A 17,690-nucleotide genomic window follows, 5' to 3' on the forward strand; every position below is an offset into this window, starting at 1 on the left:
AGCCAGGTTGGGGGGGGGGTGAGTAACAGGCTTGATCATTATCTTGACTCATTAAGATGAGATGTAACTTTCCGAACGAACTCACAGAAAGTCTTGGCAGTCGTGGTTAATGGAAAACTTTCTGTTGCCTCCTGCCCTATAGAATAAATAAATAAGTAAGTAAAATTAAAACTCTATGGTTATAAGAACTGTTTACTTCCCCTTGACTGTGGAATGTCAGATTTTGCAGGCTCCCTTCATTACAAAATCTTGGTTTGATTTTGCTGTGGTTTGTTACTAGCAAGTGCATAGCAGGTGTGTTGCTTCGGCCCTCAATACCTTCAAGCTGTTTTCTCCCGCCCTCCTGCAAAGAATTAAACTGAAGGATGAGATTGGATTTGTGTACCAAAATTCCTCTGTTGCCCATTTTGTATGCCCCATCAACTCCCTCTGCTTTCTGTATAAATGAAAACGTGACGCTACTGTTAATTGAATTAAACATGGGTTTGGTTTCAGCTAATTTTGTTGATGAAGCATAAAGCCTGTATGAATTACTGTACTCTGCTTTCAACAGAGTCCCAGTTGTCTGTGGGGCAGGTTTGCATATGAATCGACAGTTTGTGTCTGCTAAAAAGTAGTGCAACCTGCCCCCCACCCCCCCAGAGCAGCATAGACAAAATGGACACCAAAGATCATAGGGGTTGCTGCAGTGGCGTAGCGTGGGGGGTGCAGGGGGGGCCGACCGCACCGGGCGCAACATCTGGGGTTAGGGCAAATCCACGGGTTAGGGGGCGCAAATCCACGGGTTAAGGGGCGCAAATTACTTGCCTTGCCCCGGGTGCTGACAACCCACGCTACGCCACTGGGTTGCTGGGCAAATTAAAATCCTGCTTCATTATGGAATGTTTTGTTTTTCAATGTGGCTAATGAAAAGACAGATAACGGTTTATTTACAAGCTTAGTGAGGTCTGCATGTGGAGCTGTCTGAGACTGTGGCACTTTTTCTCTCTTTTTAAATTTCTTTTATTGAAACTTTTCAACATGCAATACAATAAAAGCCAAACTAATCTAAATAAAAAGGGGGGGGGAGAAAAAACATAATATGTACAATGTACCTCTGGTTGCGAATGGGATCCGTTCCAGAGGCCCGTTCACAACATGAAAAGCCCGCAACCTGAAGCGCCGTATCTGAGCAGGTGTGCAGCGTGATTTGGTGCTTGTGCGCATGCACGAAGCGTGATTTAGCACTACTGCGCATGTGCAAGCAGCAAAACCCAGAAGTAACCCTTTCTGGTACTTCTGGGTCACCGCGGGACGCATGCTGAAAAAACGTAACATGAAGCAAACGTAACTTGAGGTATGACTGTACAGTGGTACCTCGCAAGACGAATGCCTCGCAAGACAAAAAACTCGCTAGACGAAAGGTTTTTCCGTTTTCGATTTGCCTCGCAAGACGAATTTCCCTATGGGCTTGTTTCGCAAGACGAAAACGTCTCGCGACTTTGTTTCCTTTGTCTAAAAACAAAGACATGTTTTGTTTATAAAGTTAATTTATTTTCCCTTCAATTTTTGAACTGCTCTTTACAGTATGTGTGACTTTAAAGAGCAGTTAATAAACTGTTGTTGTACCAAATTTGGCTTTGTTTGGACTTTTTTTGACCATAGGAACACATTAATTGATTTTCAATGCATTCCTATGGGATTTCGTGATTCGCAAGACGAAAAATTCGCTAGACGACAAAACTTGCGGAACGAATTAATTTCGTCTTGCGGGGCACCACTGTATAACAAACACGCAAGAAAGACAACACAGAAAAAGCAGAAGAATAAAAAGTAACAAAGTCCTCTATCCGAGGTGCATCTTTGTTAAAGTTTGTGGGTCATAAATCCTTTGACCCACTGAGTCTGCTGCAACGGCCCTGCAATAAATTTGATTTATTGCCACTCTGACAAACTCCAATGGTGCCCATACTCTTCCACTCCGGGCGCTGCCACTCTTCTAAGTTGCCGGATAATAGCAGAGTTCACACGCAGCATAAAATGGTTCCTCTGTGTCTTTGTGGTGTCTTCAATAACTCAGCTCGACACCAGTGCTTCTATTCTATAACTCTTTATTTAGAAGCATAACAAACAGAAAAGAAAGCCTACAGAATCTAGCTGCATGCTTGCAGCTTTCTGCCTCTAACAAAAACGAGACTACCTTGCTCACATTCTCGGACAGACTGCTCTCCAGAGAGAGCTCAGCCCCCACAGAGCAGAGATCAAAGGAAAATGCCCGGGTCATGTGGGCAATGTACCCAGTGAATCAGAAAGCTTCCTGGAGTGTTAACTCTTGACTGTCCAGAACCACAACAATCTTAACCCTTGCCCCCCACAAAAGGTGGTGGACCTTCCCAGCTCTCACTGGAGAGCTTCCCTTTCTTCTCCCAGCCTCCCACCCTGGGAGATCTTCCTTTCCCTGCCTCTCACGAAGGGTCCTTCGTCATCTGTCCATCACCTTCCTGTGTGGAACCTCATTAACTGAGTAGAGGACATCAAAAAAACAGAACAAAACGTGAGTATATGTAGAGTTAACAGAAGGGGTGGGGGGGAGCTAGAAATCAAATCAAATAAGAATAAAGATAGAAGATAGAAGATAGAAGATAGAAGATAGAAGATGATAGAAGATAGAAGATAGAAATAAGGAGGACTTCCAGTTCTTCATCTACCAATTATGTAAATAAAGATTATTCTTCAATCCCAGGCATCTTAAGTTCCTTCATTCTTCTTGCCACACAAAAAGTCTCTTCGGTTGTTACTCTCTCTAAAGGTCAAGCATAGTCTTCTTTCTCAAAGGGTTGTAGACACAAGACCAAATACAGCCACTGAACTGCTTACGGGTGTCAGGACCGGCTGGGTCTGTGCAAGTATGCATGTATGCAAGTGTACAAGGTGAGATTTGGGTGAGATATCTGAAGAAATGTTATTTATTTTGCAGTGCACAGTGACCTGTGGTGGAGGTATACGGACTCGTAACATCACCTGTACCAAGAACAATGGAGAACCATGTGATATTTCAAAGAGACCCCATTCTAAAGCTCTGTGCGGCCTCCAGCAGTGTCCATACTCCAGAAGATTGCTGATACCTAATTTCAAACTGCATGGTGGAAAGATAATCAGGAGAACTGGAACAGATCCCAGAAAAGGCCCTGGGGTCAACTGGCCAACTACCAAACCAAGCCCAAGAATCCTTACCACAACAAAAGGACTTGAGCCCAGAAATGTTACTTTGATGCCTACATCCTTAAGCTTTGCAAACTCTTCCCAAAAAGAAAACTTGGGTGTAAAAACATTACAAAGTAATTCCAGTGGGTCAGACATTCCTAAAAATTATTCCTACGTATTTAGTGAAGGCAGCTTGCTGCAAAATAGTACTTTCAGGCCTGTTACAAATAATTCAGATGTTTTGAATTCTACAAATGTGGAGAACGTATCCCCCATAAAACCATACAATTATTCAGACATTGACTTTATAAACAGGGACTCCTTTACCACTAATCCCAAGTCGTCGGCTGTAACCCCCAGGTATTTAATGGAAGAATCTAGGACAGTGTCTAACGGTACAGATGGAGATACAAAAAATAAATCCCAGAGCAAATGGCCAATGAAAAGTTCTCCTACTACCATCACTGATGGTAATACATCAAGCAACTTGCCGACAGATTATCACGCAGACAGTTTTAGACACATTTCTGTTACTCCGGTAGCAGAGGTAGGAATTTCCATGACAACGATAGGTCTCGGAGGCCTTCTTGTTCAAATAAATACACCTGAAAATACAACAGCAGATCCTGTCACAGTACAACCAGCGGTGTTAAATGATACTTCAACAGACAAGTCTGCAAACAGAACGAAACCAACATCATCTGTGGATGAGGCATCTACTTATGCCACAGAAGGTCCATTTCTGCAGGATACTGACATGCCAAAGACCTGGGATGAAGCTTCCAAGAGAATTTTGTTGAATGACTCTGAGTCAGAACATCCAATGGAGTCCAGGAACTCACCCGATGATGCCACCTGGTTGGTGGGGAACTGGAGTGAGGTGAGTCTTGAGATTTCATCCTGTTGACTATAGTCACTTCACTGCCACCTTTATTATTATTTCAGCTGCATTCCTAATGAAAGCAATTATCTATGCACAGTGTCTATAAACCAGCCTTTAAAGGCAGAGGGCCTTCTCGGTGGTGGCGCCTGCCCTGTGGAACGCCGTCCCATCAGATGTCAAGGAAATAAACAACTATCTGACTTTTATAAGACATCTGAAGGCAGCCCTGTTTAGGGAAGTTTTTAATGTTTGGTGTTTTATTGTATTTTTAATATTTTTTTGGAAGCCACCCAGAGTGGCTGGGGAAACCCAGCCAGATGGGTGGGGTATAAATAATAAATTATTACTATTACTATTACTATTACTATTACTATTACTATTACTATTACTATTACTGTCGTCGTCATCATCATTTGGGCTTCTGCAGGCCCATTTTATGATTCATTCAAGGTGTGGTTGAACTGATAGAAATGTGAGGAGGCTGTGGTTTCATACAGTAGCAATTAAATCCCGAGGCATAAATGAGTTGCTCTGCTTCAGGTGTGGGGAACCCTTTGCCCTTCTGCTGTTGCTGAACTACAACTCCCATGATCCCTAGCCACTGGCCATGCTTGATGGGAGCTGTGATCGCTCACCTGAAATTTTTCTCATATTGACTGTTTTGCACCAGCCAGCCAATTCTTTGGCTACCAGCTTTTAGCTATGTATTTTGTTTTGTGGTATGTGCCATAAGCAGCTGGGGAGTGCGATGAAATGAGCTTCCTTTCCCATTTACTCTCTGCTTTCCTGGGCTCTAGATGAAGTGCTAGATTTCCATAGTTACAGGTAGGTAGCCGTGTTGGTCTGCTCTAAAGGTAAAGGTAAAGGGACCCCTGACCGTTAGGTCCAGTCATGACCGACTCTTGGGTTGCAGTGTTCATCTCGCTTTATTGGCCAAGGGAGCCGGCGTACAGCTTCCGGGTCATGTGGCCAGCATGACTAAGCCGTTTCTGGCGAACCAGAGCAGCATACAGAAATGCCGTTTACCTTCCCGCCACAGCAGTACCTATTTATTTGCTACTTGCACTTTGACGTGCTTTCGAACTTCTAGGTTGGCAGGAGCAGGGACCGAGCAACGGGAGCTCACCCTGTCGCAGGGATTCGAACAGCTGATCTTCTGATCAGCAAGTCCTAGGCTCCGTGGTTTAACCCACAGTGCCACCCATGTCCCTGGTCTGCTCTAGTCGAAACAAAATTTTAAAAATCCTTCCAGTAGCGCCTTAGAGACCAACTAAGTTTGTTATTGGTATGATCACACAAAAGCTCATACCAATAACAAGCTTAGTTGGTCTCGAAGGTGCTACTGGAAGGAATTTTTTTATCTTGCTAGATTTGCATCTTAGCAATGCGATTAAAAACATCAAGTCTCAAAAGCCCTTTATTTCTGTTTTGTTTTTGCAGTGCTCCACCACGTGTGGTGTGGGGGCTTTTTGGAGAGTGGTGGAATGCAACACCAAGAATGAATCCGATTGCCGGCACGTGAGAAAGCCTGATCCGGCGAGGAGGTGTTACGTCCGCCCGTGTGCCCAGTGGAAAGCAGAGGCCTGGAGCAAAGTAATGGGGCTTTGGAAACGAGTCTTTCCAGTTTCCAGGGTCTTTGAAAATTATTATGATGTTAGCTAATCTGGCTTTTAGAACTGGAAGGGGCTTCAAGGTGGGAAACTCTCATTCAGAGAACCGAAATTGCTGAAAAGTGCCTGGTTGTGTGGTGCTCTTTCCTAAAAGCGTTACCAAAAACCAGCAAGTAATTTTGTGCAAATCCATATTGCAGCCTTGCTTTATCCCAGACAAATCCCAGCTTTCCGGGGCCAACGTGACTGGTGCTTATATCATTAAGGAAGAAAGTGAAAAGGGCGGCTTAATCAAAAAAGATTGCAGGTCAGGATCATGAATCCAATTACGCATCTAATTTTGATACAGATGCTTTTCTGTAACAGCAGCCCCTATCATACCAATTATTTTTAAATGGACTCACTTTCTTATGAGCCAATTTTTTTAAAAAAATAAATAAATACAATTTTCTTGATTATTCAAATTGCAGCTGTTTTTCTCATCATAAAACATTGCTTATTATTATTATTCCAGGAAGCTGGTCAAAAGCACTATCTGATTATGACAAGCCAGGAATATTAAGTGTGGAAACTTAGGTAGTCTACTTTCTGAGGCAGGATCAGTGTTGTTGAAAGAACTGAAAAGTTTCCCTTCCTCGGTCCTTGATCTAAGTTTTGGGCCCAGTATCATATTTTCCCTTTTCAGTCTCACAGAGGTGGGGGCTGGATAAAAATCCAATGGGAAGAGAGATATTGCCCATAACATTTTTTTAGAGGAAGTTGCCTTTCATATGAAATAATAAAACAATGAACAGGGTGGTGATACAATGACTACTGCAATCGTAGTCTATTGCATCTGCAATTGTTTAAGATAAAACCTATTGGGGGAAGAAACTACCGTATTTTTCTGTGTATAAGACTATGTTTTTCCTCATTTTTTTAAAGTTTGAAATTGAGGGTCGTCTTATACATGGCATATTTAAAATATTTATTTCTTAATTTTGGGCTCAAAAAATGGGGCATTTTATAGACAAAAAATACGGTACTTTTGCCATTTTTATGGACGTTTATTGTTTTATTTTAGGGACGTTTATTATCACCAGTGCAAATAGATAAATAGGTGCCGCTGCAGCGGGAAGGTAAACAACGTTTCCATGCGCTCTGGTTTCCGTCACGTTTGTGATAATAACTGCCGGAGGCAGTTTAGTCAAAGCGACATGAGCACCACAACCCCATAGTCATCTTTGACCAGACTTAATGGTCCGGGGTCCTTTATCTTTACATTACTCCTGATAGTGTGAGAAACCCATTGCATATTCCCTTGTAGCTTACAGTAGAAGAGCAATGGCTGGATATTCCTAGAAGCTGCCTGTCCAGCAGCAGCCTGCGAGAAGGTAACTGGCCCAAGTTCACTTGGGTAACTTCATGCAACTTCATGCCAATTGGGGTTTTTTAATATTTCTCATGGGAAGGGCTGCACTGCTTACCTGGCTTCCTGACACTGCCTGTTATTGAGACGTGCCCACCATTGTGCCAGCACTGCGCTGCCCTCTCTGCTACTTCACCCTGTCGGTAAGCAGCAGCGACCCCAGCATTGGGAAACCAGGAAAGCAGAACAATTGCTACTGGATTTGGACCTAGGTTTCCCTGCACTTCCTCCATCACACTAGGCCTGTAGAGCAGTTGCCCGCAGATCCCTGCCAGGGCTCTCTGACACTGCAGAGACCATCTCCTTCTTGTCCGTCTTTCTGCAGTGCTCCTCCAGCTGCGGAGGCGGTTTCAAGACCCGCAGTGTCCTTTGCCTCGATATTCGTAGCAACAGAACCCTGAGGCCGTTTCACTGCCAGTTTGCAGGACGCAAGCCACAGTTAAACATCAGCTGTAACACAGAGCCCTGCTTCGAGTGGCGGGTGGAGCCCTGGAAGGAGGTAGGTTGCCTCTACGTCAAGCTATTGGGCTGAGTTATTAACTGCTAATTAGGGCCACCACCTTGCCGACAAAGGTCCATATAGTTAAAGCTATGGTTTTCCCAGTAGTGATGTATGGAAGTGAGAGCTGGACCATAAAGAAGGCTGATTCCCAAAGAATTGATGCTTTTGAATAATGGTGCTGGAGGAGACTCTTGAGAGTCCCATGGACTGCAAGAAGATCAAAGCTATCCATTCTGAAGGAAATCAGCCCTGAGTGCTCACTGGAAGGACAGATCGTGAAGCTGAGGCTCCAATACTTTGGCCACCTCATGAGAAGAGAAGACTCCCTGGAAAAGACCCTGATGTTGGGAAAGATGGAGGGCACAAGGAGAAGGGGACGACAGAGGACGAGATGGTTGGACAGTGTTCTCAAAGCTACTAACATGAGTTTGACCAAACTGCAGGAGGCAGTGGAAGACAGGAGTGCCTGGCGTGCTCTGGTCTAGGGGGTCATGAAGAGTCGGACACGACTGAACAACTAAACAACAACAACAAGGGCCACCACTGTGACGTGCCGCAACATTATGTGCATTTAATCTCAGCAGAAGGTGCACAGCTTTCGCTGAATAGCTCTTCAGTTCCTCTTGGGGCGGCCAGCTCATTTTTGACCTATAGCTGCCTGAGCCACAGTTTGAGTTTTCCAGAGCTGCCACCCCCAACAGCTCAACAACCCATCAACCCCAGGCCTGCGTGGCACCAGTGGTATTGCCACCAACCTTTTAAAACCACCACGCTTATATAAGAGACAAGACAGATGAAAAGAGCCCGCTAGATTTGGAAGGCTGGCTGGATGAAAAAGAGAAATTTAGCATGCACAACTTCATACCCCAACTCTGAGAAAGAAATGATCATGACAGTGAATGGGGCACGATGGATCGTTTTGCCCCTCCCCTGCAAGCTTGCTCCCCCCCCTCCCCAAATGAAGAAGGCGCCTTCCTTCCTCCACATCCAATGCAGAAATGCAGACAACTGGCCTCTTAGCAGGCCAGTAATTTCTTTTTGCATGCCAGTATTTTTTTGTAGGCAACTTAAACTGATGGAATATGCGCAGTTTGCGGATCTGATGTGTAGAACAAGAGAACAAGAAGAACATTAATTTAAAGCAGATTGGAATATGTTTATTGAATATATGGTGGGAAATTGTGTACACTTGAAAACACTGGCAGCATTAAGATAAATTCAACAGTATAAATAAGTTTTGATGGAAGTAATAATGGATTACTGAATGGTTTAGATTATATAAAAGCTGCAGGAATTTATGCTGTGTAAAATGAACCACAGCAAGAGAAGAAGGGAGGTCATTAATATTTTAAGGTTGTATAACTGCCACTGGGCCCCATTTGATAGATGATATTTTTGTCTTAAAACAGTATATCTGTAAAACTCATCTTCCTCACCTTTCAATTGGTCCAGAGTCAAAACACTTGCTCCCATCCAGTTTTTCCATATTACCATCCTTTAAGTAATTTTTAATACAGTATAGGATTTCCCTACAAGGTGAATTTGGCATGCGAGTATGGGTCAAATTTATTTTTATTAGACAATATGTTCCATATCTTCCTAACTGACTTGGTTGTTTCTAGAGTCACCTGAGATTTCAAGTATTTTGATCCTAGTATTGACCAGCCCACCAAAGCTGCTGTATAGGCATATTCTAAGGTGCCCACATCAGAAAATTATTACCCACAGTGAGTTTCCAGTATTTAATACATGACAGTAAATAAGCATAATGATATAGTTCCAAGTTTGGAATTCTGAAACCGCCATTTTACATTTGTAACTGCATTCTCAGCAAGGATATTCTCGGTGTTGTTGAGCGCCAAAGGCATTTCCTAAGCAGGGAGTTTATCTTTTGGAAATATGATCCTGATATAAAAACTGGAAGTCCTCTCTGTAAGATGTGTTCTTAAAGATGTACACTGCCCGGGGATCTTTTGATAAATATAAATTGAACAAATAAAATAATAATGGTACATTTATTGTTTGCAACCTCCCCTGGGACCTCATGGTAAATTAACAACCACCACAGTAATGCAAAATGTCTTCCAGTGTTCTGTTTCATGCGGAGGAGGCATTCAGCAAAGAGTGGTGAAGTGTGTCAACGTGGAAGACAGCACCGCTCATGCCCAGAGCCTCTGTGAGCAGAAGTCCAAGCCTGCGGGTTCTCGGAAATGCAACCTGCGAGAATGTGTTGGTAGCAGAGGTGGGTGTCTCTCAACAGCAACAAATACAAAGGAGCCGCCTTCCACACAACCAGCTGCTGCTTCAATTGCTCAGTCCCTGTTTAGCTGACAAATTTCTCGAGGGCTGCATCTTAAGACCTGGGTCAACACCATTGAACAATAGCTAGGTGCACGTCGACCGTATATCAGTTTCAATTCCCAAGAGAGGTTCAGCAGGGCGGAGAAGGGCTGTCCCCTTGTCTCCAGACCAAAACTGATTTGAAATTTAAATGCCTGCCATTGCTCTATTGTGGCACTGACACAGGTCTTAGGGTCATGCTACAGACTAATGAGGAATAATAATTAGAGCTGTGGAATGATGGTGTTCTTACTGAAAACGGGGGGTGGGGGGACACAAAAATCACTTTTTATTGTAACTTCAAAGATGTTCCTGAATCTGGCTATTAAGGGGCTCGTGATTAGACTAGCAAGCATGATCATCACAGTTCATGAACCAAAGCAGGATTCTTCAGATGCATGGTTTTCTGGATAAAAAAAAATGCAGGCGTGAATCAGGTATTCATCGGCACATTTGACTGGGTGGAAATGTTATCTGTCTGCAGCCCAATGCTTTTAGTGGATGCATGCATAAGATGACTGAATCTTCTATCCACCATCTGATACAACTAGTCAGACAGGAATGCAAGTCTTCCAGGAGAAGCGTGCCTTAGCTGAGTGGCAGAATACACGATCTTTATGCGGAAGGTCCTTAGTTCAAACCCTGTTTTCTTCCGGTGGGGCTGAGAAAAACTCCTGGCTGAAACCCTGGAGTTTAGACCAGGGTTTCCCAAACTGGGGTCCCCGGCTGTTGTTGGACTACAACTCCCATCATCCCTAGCTAGCAGGACCAGTGGTCAGGGATGATGGGAATTGTAGTCCAAAAACAGCTGGAGAACCTAGTTTGAAAAACCCTGGTTTAGATAAGGCTAGAGGTAGAGGTCGGCTTAGTGAGAGGCAACTTCCTAGAGTTGGATCAGGGCAAACATGCAGAAGGGAAGAAGTCAAGAAAAACTCTGCAATGACTTTCTGGAATATATTGCTCATTTTTGTATAGGCATATGGTATGCATGAATGCTCAGATAATGCTGATATATGCTCCATACTTATTGTATTTTTAGATATGTGGGATATACGTAAGTCCATATGTTGATCTCCCTCATTTTTCTACATCTGATGACTAAGGCTCTTGCTTCCTTTTCCTTATGCAATGCCTTACCAAAGTAAACTCTACAAAAAGAAGCACACTTGGTTTTATGGCACACATAATTGTGTCACAATTCTGTGGGGGGTGGGGTGCTTCATCCGTCCCCCCATAGAACACATGTGCAAATTGGTAAAACACCACACAAAAAGAATGTTGATGCTGTCATTCATACAGTCGCATCAAGATTACCTTTTTGCATTGTTCTAGCAAAGCACACAGGTGCCTAAGTAGCACAGAGAGAGGATGCACACACAATGCAGAAGCTGAAAAGCTGCAGCAACCTTCATTTCCAGTTCTGGTAGATGATTGCAGAAATTATCCTAGTTCAGGCTTCCTCAAACTCGGCCCTCCAGATGTTTTGAGACTACAATTCCCATCATCCCTGACTACTGGTCCTGCTAGCTAGGGATCATGGGAGTTGTAGGCCAAAAACATCTGGAGGGCCGAGGTTGAGGAAGCCTGTGGTTAAACCAGAATTCAGGGAGGCTGGCAGAGTGAACCACAGAACCAAGAAGGAAATAGTATGTGAGAAATCATCTCATCCATAGTAAAAAATAAAAGGTATGAAGGATGTTGAATTCTTCCACCATTGCACTATTTCATGTTTATTTCTTGTGTGGACTCTATGAACTTGACTATGTGAACATATGAAGCTGTCCTATACTCAGGGCTTAGTCACCCTTACCTTTCAGCCGCTTTTTCCAGGCACAATCCATGCTTTGAAGCTCAATGTCTGAGCATCCTTCCCCCCGTCCCCTCCAGAGCTTCCCCCACAAAAACCCACTCTTTAAAGCTGAATTGGAGCAAACAGCAATCCACTGAATTGACCTGAATTGACGTTCTTTCTGATTGAGCGGTAAAGAGCAGGTTGCCATAGGGAAAGCTCAGGGGCACACACACAGACAGAGAGAGAGAGAGAGAGAGAGAGAGAGAGAGAGAGAGAGAGAGAGAGAGAGCTTGGACACGGAGCTTTGAAGTACAAACCTATGCCTGGAAAGAGAGGGGGAAAGGTGAGCTGAGGATTGAACTTAGGACGTTCTGTGTGCAAAACTGTACAAAACAGATGCTCTACCACTGAGCTCTGGTCCATGGGGTCATGAAGAGGCGGACACGACTAAACAACTAAACAACAACCACTGAGCTACAGCCCCGACCCACCCAATCACTATAGTCAGTGACTAAAACTTTGGTCAGGGCAGGGATGGAGAGCCTGCAGCTCTCCAAATAATGTTGGATGACAGATCCCTTCATCCCTAACTGTTGCCATGCTAGCTAGAGCTGATGGGAGTCTGGCAACGTCTAGAGAGGTTTGCAGGGTGGCAACATGAGAACAGGCCTTCTCTGCAGTGGCTCCCCGTCTGTGGAATGATCTCCCCAGGCAAGTTCGCCTGGAACCTTCATTATACACCTTTAGGTGCCAGACAAAACATTCCTCTTTAATCAGGCCTTTGGTTGATCCAATTTACATCCTACGCCCTTTTAAAATGTGTGTTATTTGGGTTGAGGGGTTGTATTGGGTTGCTATTTTTCTTTTTATTAAGTATTTTGTGGTTTTATATCTTGATTTTATTCTGTGAACTGCCCTGAGACCCCTGTGTATAGGGCGGTATATAAATTCAATAAAAAATAAAAACAATAGAGTGCCACAAGTTCACCACCAGTGCTTTCAGTAATTAACAGCACGCTTAGACTGCAACCCTAAGCACACTTCCTAGGACGAGAAACCCCAGTGAACACTATGAGACTTACTTCCAAGCAAGCAAACATATGATTATGCTGTCAATTTCTTTCCTTCTGCCTCTCCCTGATGTCCTATGATGTTATCCTAACTCTGTAGGCACCAAAAGCTACTGCTGTTTCCTTTTACGAATGTGTGTGGGTGTGTTTCTTCACTACAGGTTTGCCTTGCGGCAAGGACAGGCTGTCGGCGAATTTCTGCGAGAAAGTGAGGGATCTTGGGAAATGTTCCATGCCTTCAGTGAGGAATCAGTGCTGCGCTACTTGCAAGATACCTGGGGATGCTAACGCAACAGGACCTCGAAAAGCGACCCATGCCTGAAACTGCATGGCTGAGAACTAGGACTGCTAAATCAGAATGTGAAACGGAAGAACGTGATCCAACAGGGTGTAAGGAAGCTGTAGCATCCCAGAGGCCGCTGGGCGCCTGCCCCAGCCAGCATGGCCAAAGGTCAGGACTGATGGGAGTTGTAGTCCAAAGCCGAAAAGCCAAAGCCTAGTGGGGTGGAGCTGCAATGCTAGCTTCCCAGCAGTGGTGGCGCTGTGGCTTACCAAGTGGGAGAGGGACATGGCAGCAAAGGGGAGGGCTGTGCAGGCACCAGGATGCTAGCACTGTAACTCTGCCCCAGCAGATGAGCCACAACTGCCTGAAGGGCCACAGCCTCCCCACTCCTACTAGAGAGCTACACTGCCACTCCCACCATGGAACTATAATGCAGTGGATTTGAACCGTCTCCAAACCCAAAAATCGCCTGAACTCTTTGTCCTGATTTGCAACATCGGGTTCACTTATTGTACTGTCTGTTCTGCTTTTCATCTTCACTGTTTATTTCCCTTTTCCGGCCTCCTTCCCTCTGTTTTTCCCACCTCTCTTTAAAAAACACACACCAAAAAATGCTTTTGGTACCTTGCTGGAAGTGCCCCAAGATGCTAAAGAGTTGTCATCATAATCTTGCTCACAGTTCAACTATGAACTCAGTTATTTGACATAAATTGCCACCTTGTTAATTCTGGAGTTCCATGTGGGGAGATTAAGCCTCAAAAGGAAGTTTGGAAAATAAAGGCATCAAAACAAAACTACCTTACCTGGAGATCATTGGAAATCCTGTCCAGAGTGAGGTTTGTCATGTTCTTGTTACCTGTACAGCAGCTTAATCGACACATATACCTCTAAGGGACTTGAGCAATTTTTGTTTTGGTCTTTAAATATGGTGCTATTATACCACCACGGTGCTAAAACTTGCATGGTGCCTAAAAACTTCTGTAGAATGGGCTGACCGATGTATTTCTAAATCTACCCCTGCTCTGGAAATTATCCTTTGGGCAAGGCGTTGCTGTGCAATGCCTGCCATATTGCTTTTTTGAGAGTTACGTGATGTATTTTTCTAAAGCGGCTTCAGTTTGTAAAGTACAGAATGTTTTATAACCTCTCGTGAGAATAAAAAGTATACCTGCTTCTCTGATGCTGGAAAGAGCTGTAATTGGGTTTCTGCATGAAAGGGCATCTGTGTGCGTGAGACCGAGGTTAGATGTGCTCAAACAAGATGCAGATAGATGGCCTCTTCGAATGACACCGTCATGAGAAGGCATGGATGCCAGCCAGTGGAGTTGAGCTCTTGTGCATTCCTGCGTTGAGAAGACCCGGTTCCCTAAAGCTATCTAGTAAGGTGGTACACAAATCTGTATAGTAATATTTCACATTTATGTAGTGTCCTGTCCTCCAGGAATCGAGTGGCAGCTAGTGAGGCTTTCCCCATTCATTTTTAGCAAGAGAAAACTTTGGTACCCTAGCACCTCAAGGCACTTTGGACAATACACATAGCTAAGCTTTGGTTCTTTGATGCACAGTGCAAGGTTTTCTACTACCTTGACTGCCAAGCTGTGCTCTAATTTTAGGAAAGTTGAACTGACCTTGACCTTGTGCCTCTCTGTCTGTCTCAGCCCTAAATACCAAAGGGGCTGAGGGAGGGGCGTTCTCTCAGGAGCTCTCTCAGCCTTACCAATTGCTGTCCCTTCTGCTGCCTGTGTGGATCAAGAGGATGCACCTCTGAGAATTGCCCTTCCCCCTGTGGGGCTCTCACCCCTCCTTTCCTCTCAGTACACAGAGATTCTCTCACGCTTCCTCCTCCTTGGAAGGAGCTGGTGGGACTGGTGAGATGAGAGGGGCCTGTTGTGTACAGTGGTACCTCGGGTTACATATGCTTCAGGTTACATAGGCTTCAGGTTACAGACTCCGCTAACCCAGAAATAGTACCTCAGGTTAAGAAGTTTGCTTCAGGATGAGAACAGAAATTATGCAGTAGCGGCGCAGCGGCAGCAGGAGGCCCCATTACCACTGTATTGAAGTTCTCACCCTGGCCACCAGGGGTATCATGTACGGTGGTACCTCGGGTTAAGTACTTAATTCGATCTGGAGGTCCATTCTTAACCTGAAACTGTTCTTAACCTGAAGCACCACTTTAGCAAATGGGGCCTCCTGCTGCCATCGCGCCGCCGGAGCCCGATTTCTGTTCTCATCCGGAAGCAAAATTCTTAACCCGAGATACTATTTCTGGGTGAGCGGAGTCTGTAACCTGAAGCGTATGTAACCTGAGGTACCACTGTATATAGTTTTCACCCAGGTCCACATCAGTTAATTAAGGTGGGAAACCCTGGGTTGTTACAATGTTGACAGCCAGCTGCCTATAAAAGCAGGCCGGCTGAGCTGTTTGCTGTCGTGTTCAGTTCCAGCTTACTTTATAAATAACTACTTGGAGAAATCTGTGTCGTCTGCTATGTCCACCCACTACTTAATACTGGCGACGAAGGTGGGATCGGATGCACATCAGAGCACAGCCAGATTCGGACACTCACTGAGTGGAATAACTGAGCTGAAACACGGAGCGAAATCACTGAACAGAAAGGCATGGGCAGGGAATGAACAGGTACCTGCCTCTCCCCTTTCCCATCGCTAGCTGCTGATTCTCTTCCCCTTGGCAACAGACCCTCACAATTTGAGATCCCTGAATTGCAACGGGTTGGTCTAGATGAAGCTTCAGGTCCCTGCCAACTCTACAGTTCTACGATTCTATGATTCTAACCCATTGGTGATCATCATCTCCCCATTCTGCATTTACACATACACACACACACCTTGTCCCTCTTCCTCCTGGCTCTGCCTCCTGGCCTGGCATGCAGTGCTTTCAGTGGCGTAGCATGGGTTGTCAGCACCCGGGGCAAGGCAAGTAATTTGCTCCCCCTAACCCGGGGCAAGGCAAGTAATTTGCGCCCCCTAACCCCTAACCTGCCGCCGCTGCCAGCTTCTTCTTGCTGCTGCCTGGTCTGGTGTGGTTCTCTCCTGCGCTCAGCGCTGCGCTGCCGCTGCACTGTCCCTCCCCCAGATAGTCCCTCGCTCTCTCTCCACACCGCACACCTGGCACCCATCCCCTCCACAGTGGGCGGCGACCCAGCGGCTCGGATCGGATTCGCACAGCCAGCACTGCAGTGAGAGAGAGAGAGTGAGCGAGGTAGGGGCAGAGAGCTGAGAGTGCGAGCGCCCCCCCCCCAGATGTTGTGCCCGGTGCGGCCGGCACCCCCTGCACCCCCCACGCTATGCCACTCAGTGCTTTCAAGGGTTCAAAGCATGTGTTACCTAGCTGCCAAAAACCCTGTAAGGTAAGCCAATTTTTGTTGTTGTTGTTTTTTAAAGGAGCAAATACAGCCATGACAAAAAAAAGATGATTTTTAAAAGAGACAGCTGTACAGATGTCCGAAGTGTTCCTCAGTGAGTGCCTAACAAATTTATACTTCTCCTTCTGGCACCATCCTCTTTTCTACGCATGTACAAAGCTTTTCCTGTCTACTGTAGAACTGGAAGCATTTCCAACAATGCTACCTTGGAGGTCCTGGCTTTCAGCAACCTACCGAGCAACCTAAAATTGTCCTCCAGGACCTCACAGCCACATTTCCCCACGTCCCTGGTGTTCACATGCACCATGAGTGCCGACCAGCACTATCTACCAGGCTGTGTGCCATTCTAAGACTTCATGGGCGTTGAACGCTGCAAGGAGCTTCAAAGCGCTTCTGCTATTTTTATTGCGCGCAGAATCAATAGCATCACTCGGACTCTCCAGCCTGCTGCGTTTGCCTGGAGTGAACTTCTTCACCAGGCTGAACAAAAAAGGAGCAATTGGTGTTTCTCGAAATGGTATATTGTTTAGGTGCAGCTGGCAATGTTAACTGTTATTATTATCCGCCCTTGCTTTCCAATTGAGGATTGTTCATTCTCTCCCCTTGCAAACTGCAAGGCTAGGACAAATCTGTCTATTCGAAGAGGATGTTTTGCTCAAGCAAGCATCCCACTGGGTCTCTCTCAGCATCTTTCCTTATGGGCAAATGACCTGTTACATTGCACTTGCACACCTGATGCCCCGTGGCACCTTTTCCTGCTGGAGGAAAGGTGTTTTGGAAGGGGAAGGGGGGGGACCTAACCAGGGCTGGATTTAGGTTTGATGAGGCCGTAAGCTATTGAAGGTAATGGGGCCCTTTATATGTCCAGCTGTCCTTTGTCAACAACAAATTGTCGCTGTTTTTGTGTGTGTTGAATATATGCTATATGGTAATTTATGGACCTAATAGGTATCTAAAGCGATTTGCACATGTTGCCTTGCAACCAGTCCATGCAGAATGTAGGCACCCTATGACCATTAGCTCCAGTCGTGACTGACTCTGGGGTTGCGGCGCTCATCTCGCTTTATTGGCCGAGGAAGCCAGCGTACATCTTCCAGGTCATGTGGCCAGCATGACTAAGCCGCTTCTGGCGAACCAGAGCAGCACACGGAAACACCGTTTACCTTCCCACTGGAGAGGTACCTATTTATCTACTTGCACTTTGATGTGTTTTCGACCACTAGGTGGGCAGGA

At 45.3% G+C, this 17,690-nt stretch overlaps 1 protein-coding gene across 1 annotated transcript in view; it reads left to right on the forward strand.

The window, feature by feature from the left end:
* Window positions 1-14,251, forward strand: part of ADAMTS12 (ADAM metallopeptidase with thrombospondin type 1 motif 12) — a 109,575-nt gene extending 95,324 nt beyond the window's left edge. The window contains exons 19-23 of the mRNA XM_081212637.1: window positions 2,957-4,063; window positions 5,507-5,659; window positions 7,410-7,583; window positions 9,675-9,828; window positions 12,950-14,251. Coding sequence (XP_081068763.1) covers window positions 2,957-4,063; window positions 5,507-5,659; window positions 7,410-7,583; window positions 9,675-9,828; window positions 12,950-13,110 — 1,749 coding nt within the window. The 3' untranslated portion in view covers window positions 13,111-14,251. The remainder of the gene's footprint in view (window positions 1-2,956; window positions 4,064-5,506; window positions 5,660-7,409; window positions 7,584-9,674; window positions 9,829-12,949) is intronic.
* The last annotated feature ends 3,439 nt before the right edge of the window (window positions 14,252-17,690 follow it).

Source organism: Podarcis bocagei (assembly GCF_964188305.1).
Source record: "Podarcis bocagei genome assembly, chromosome: 11".
NCBI lineage: Eukaryota > Metazoa > Chordata > Lepidosauria > Squamata > Lacertidae > Podarcis > Podarcis bocagei.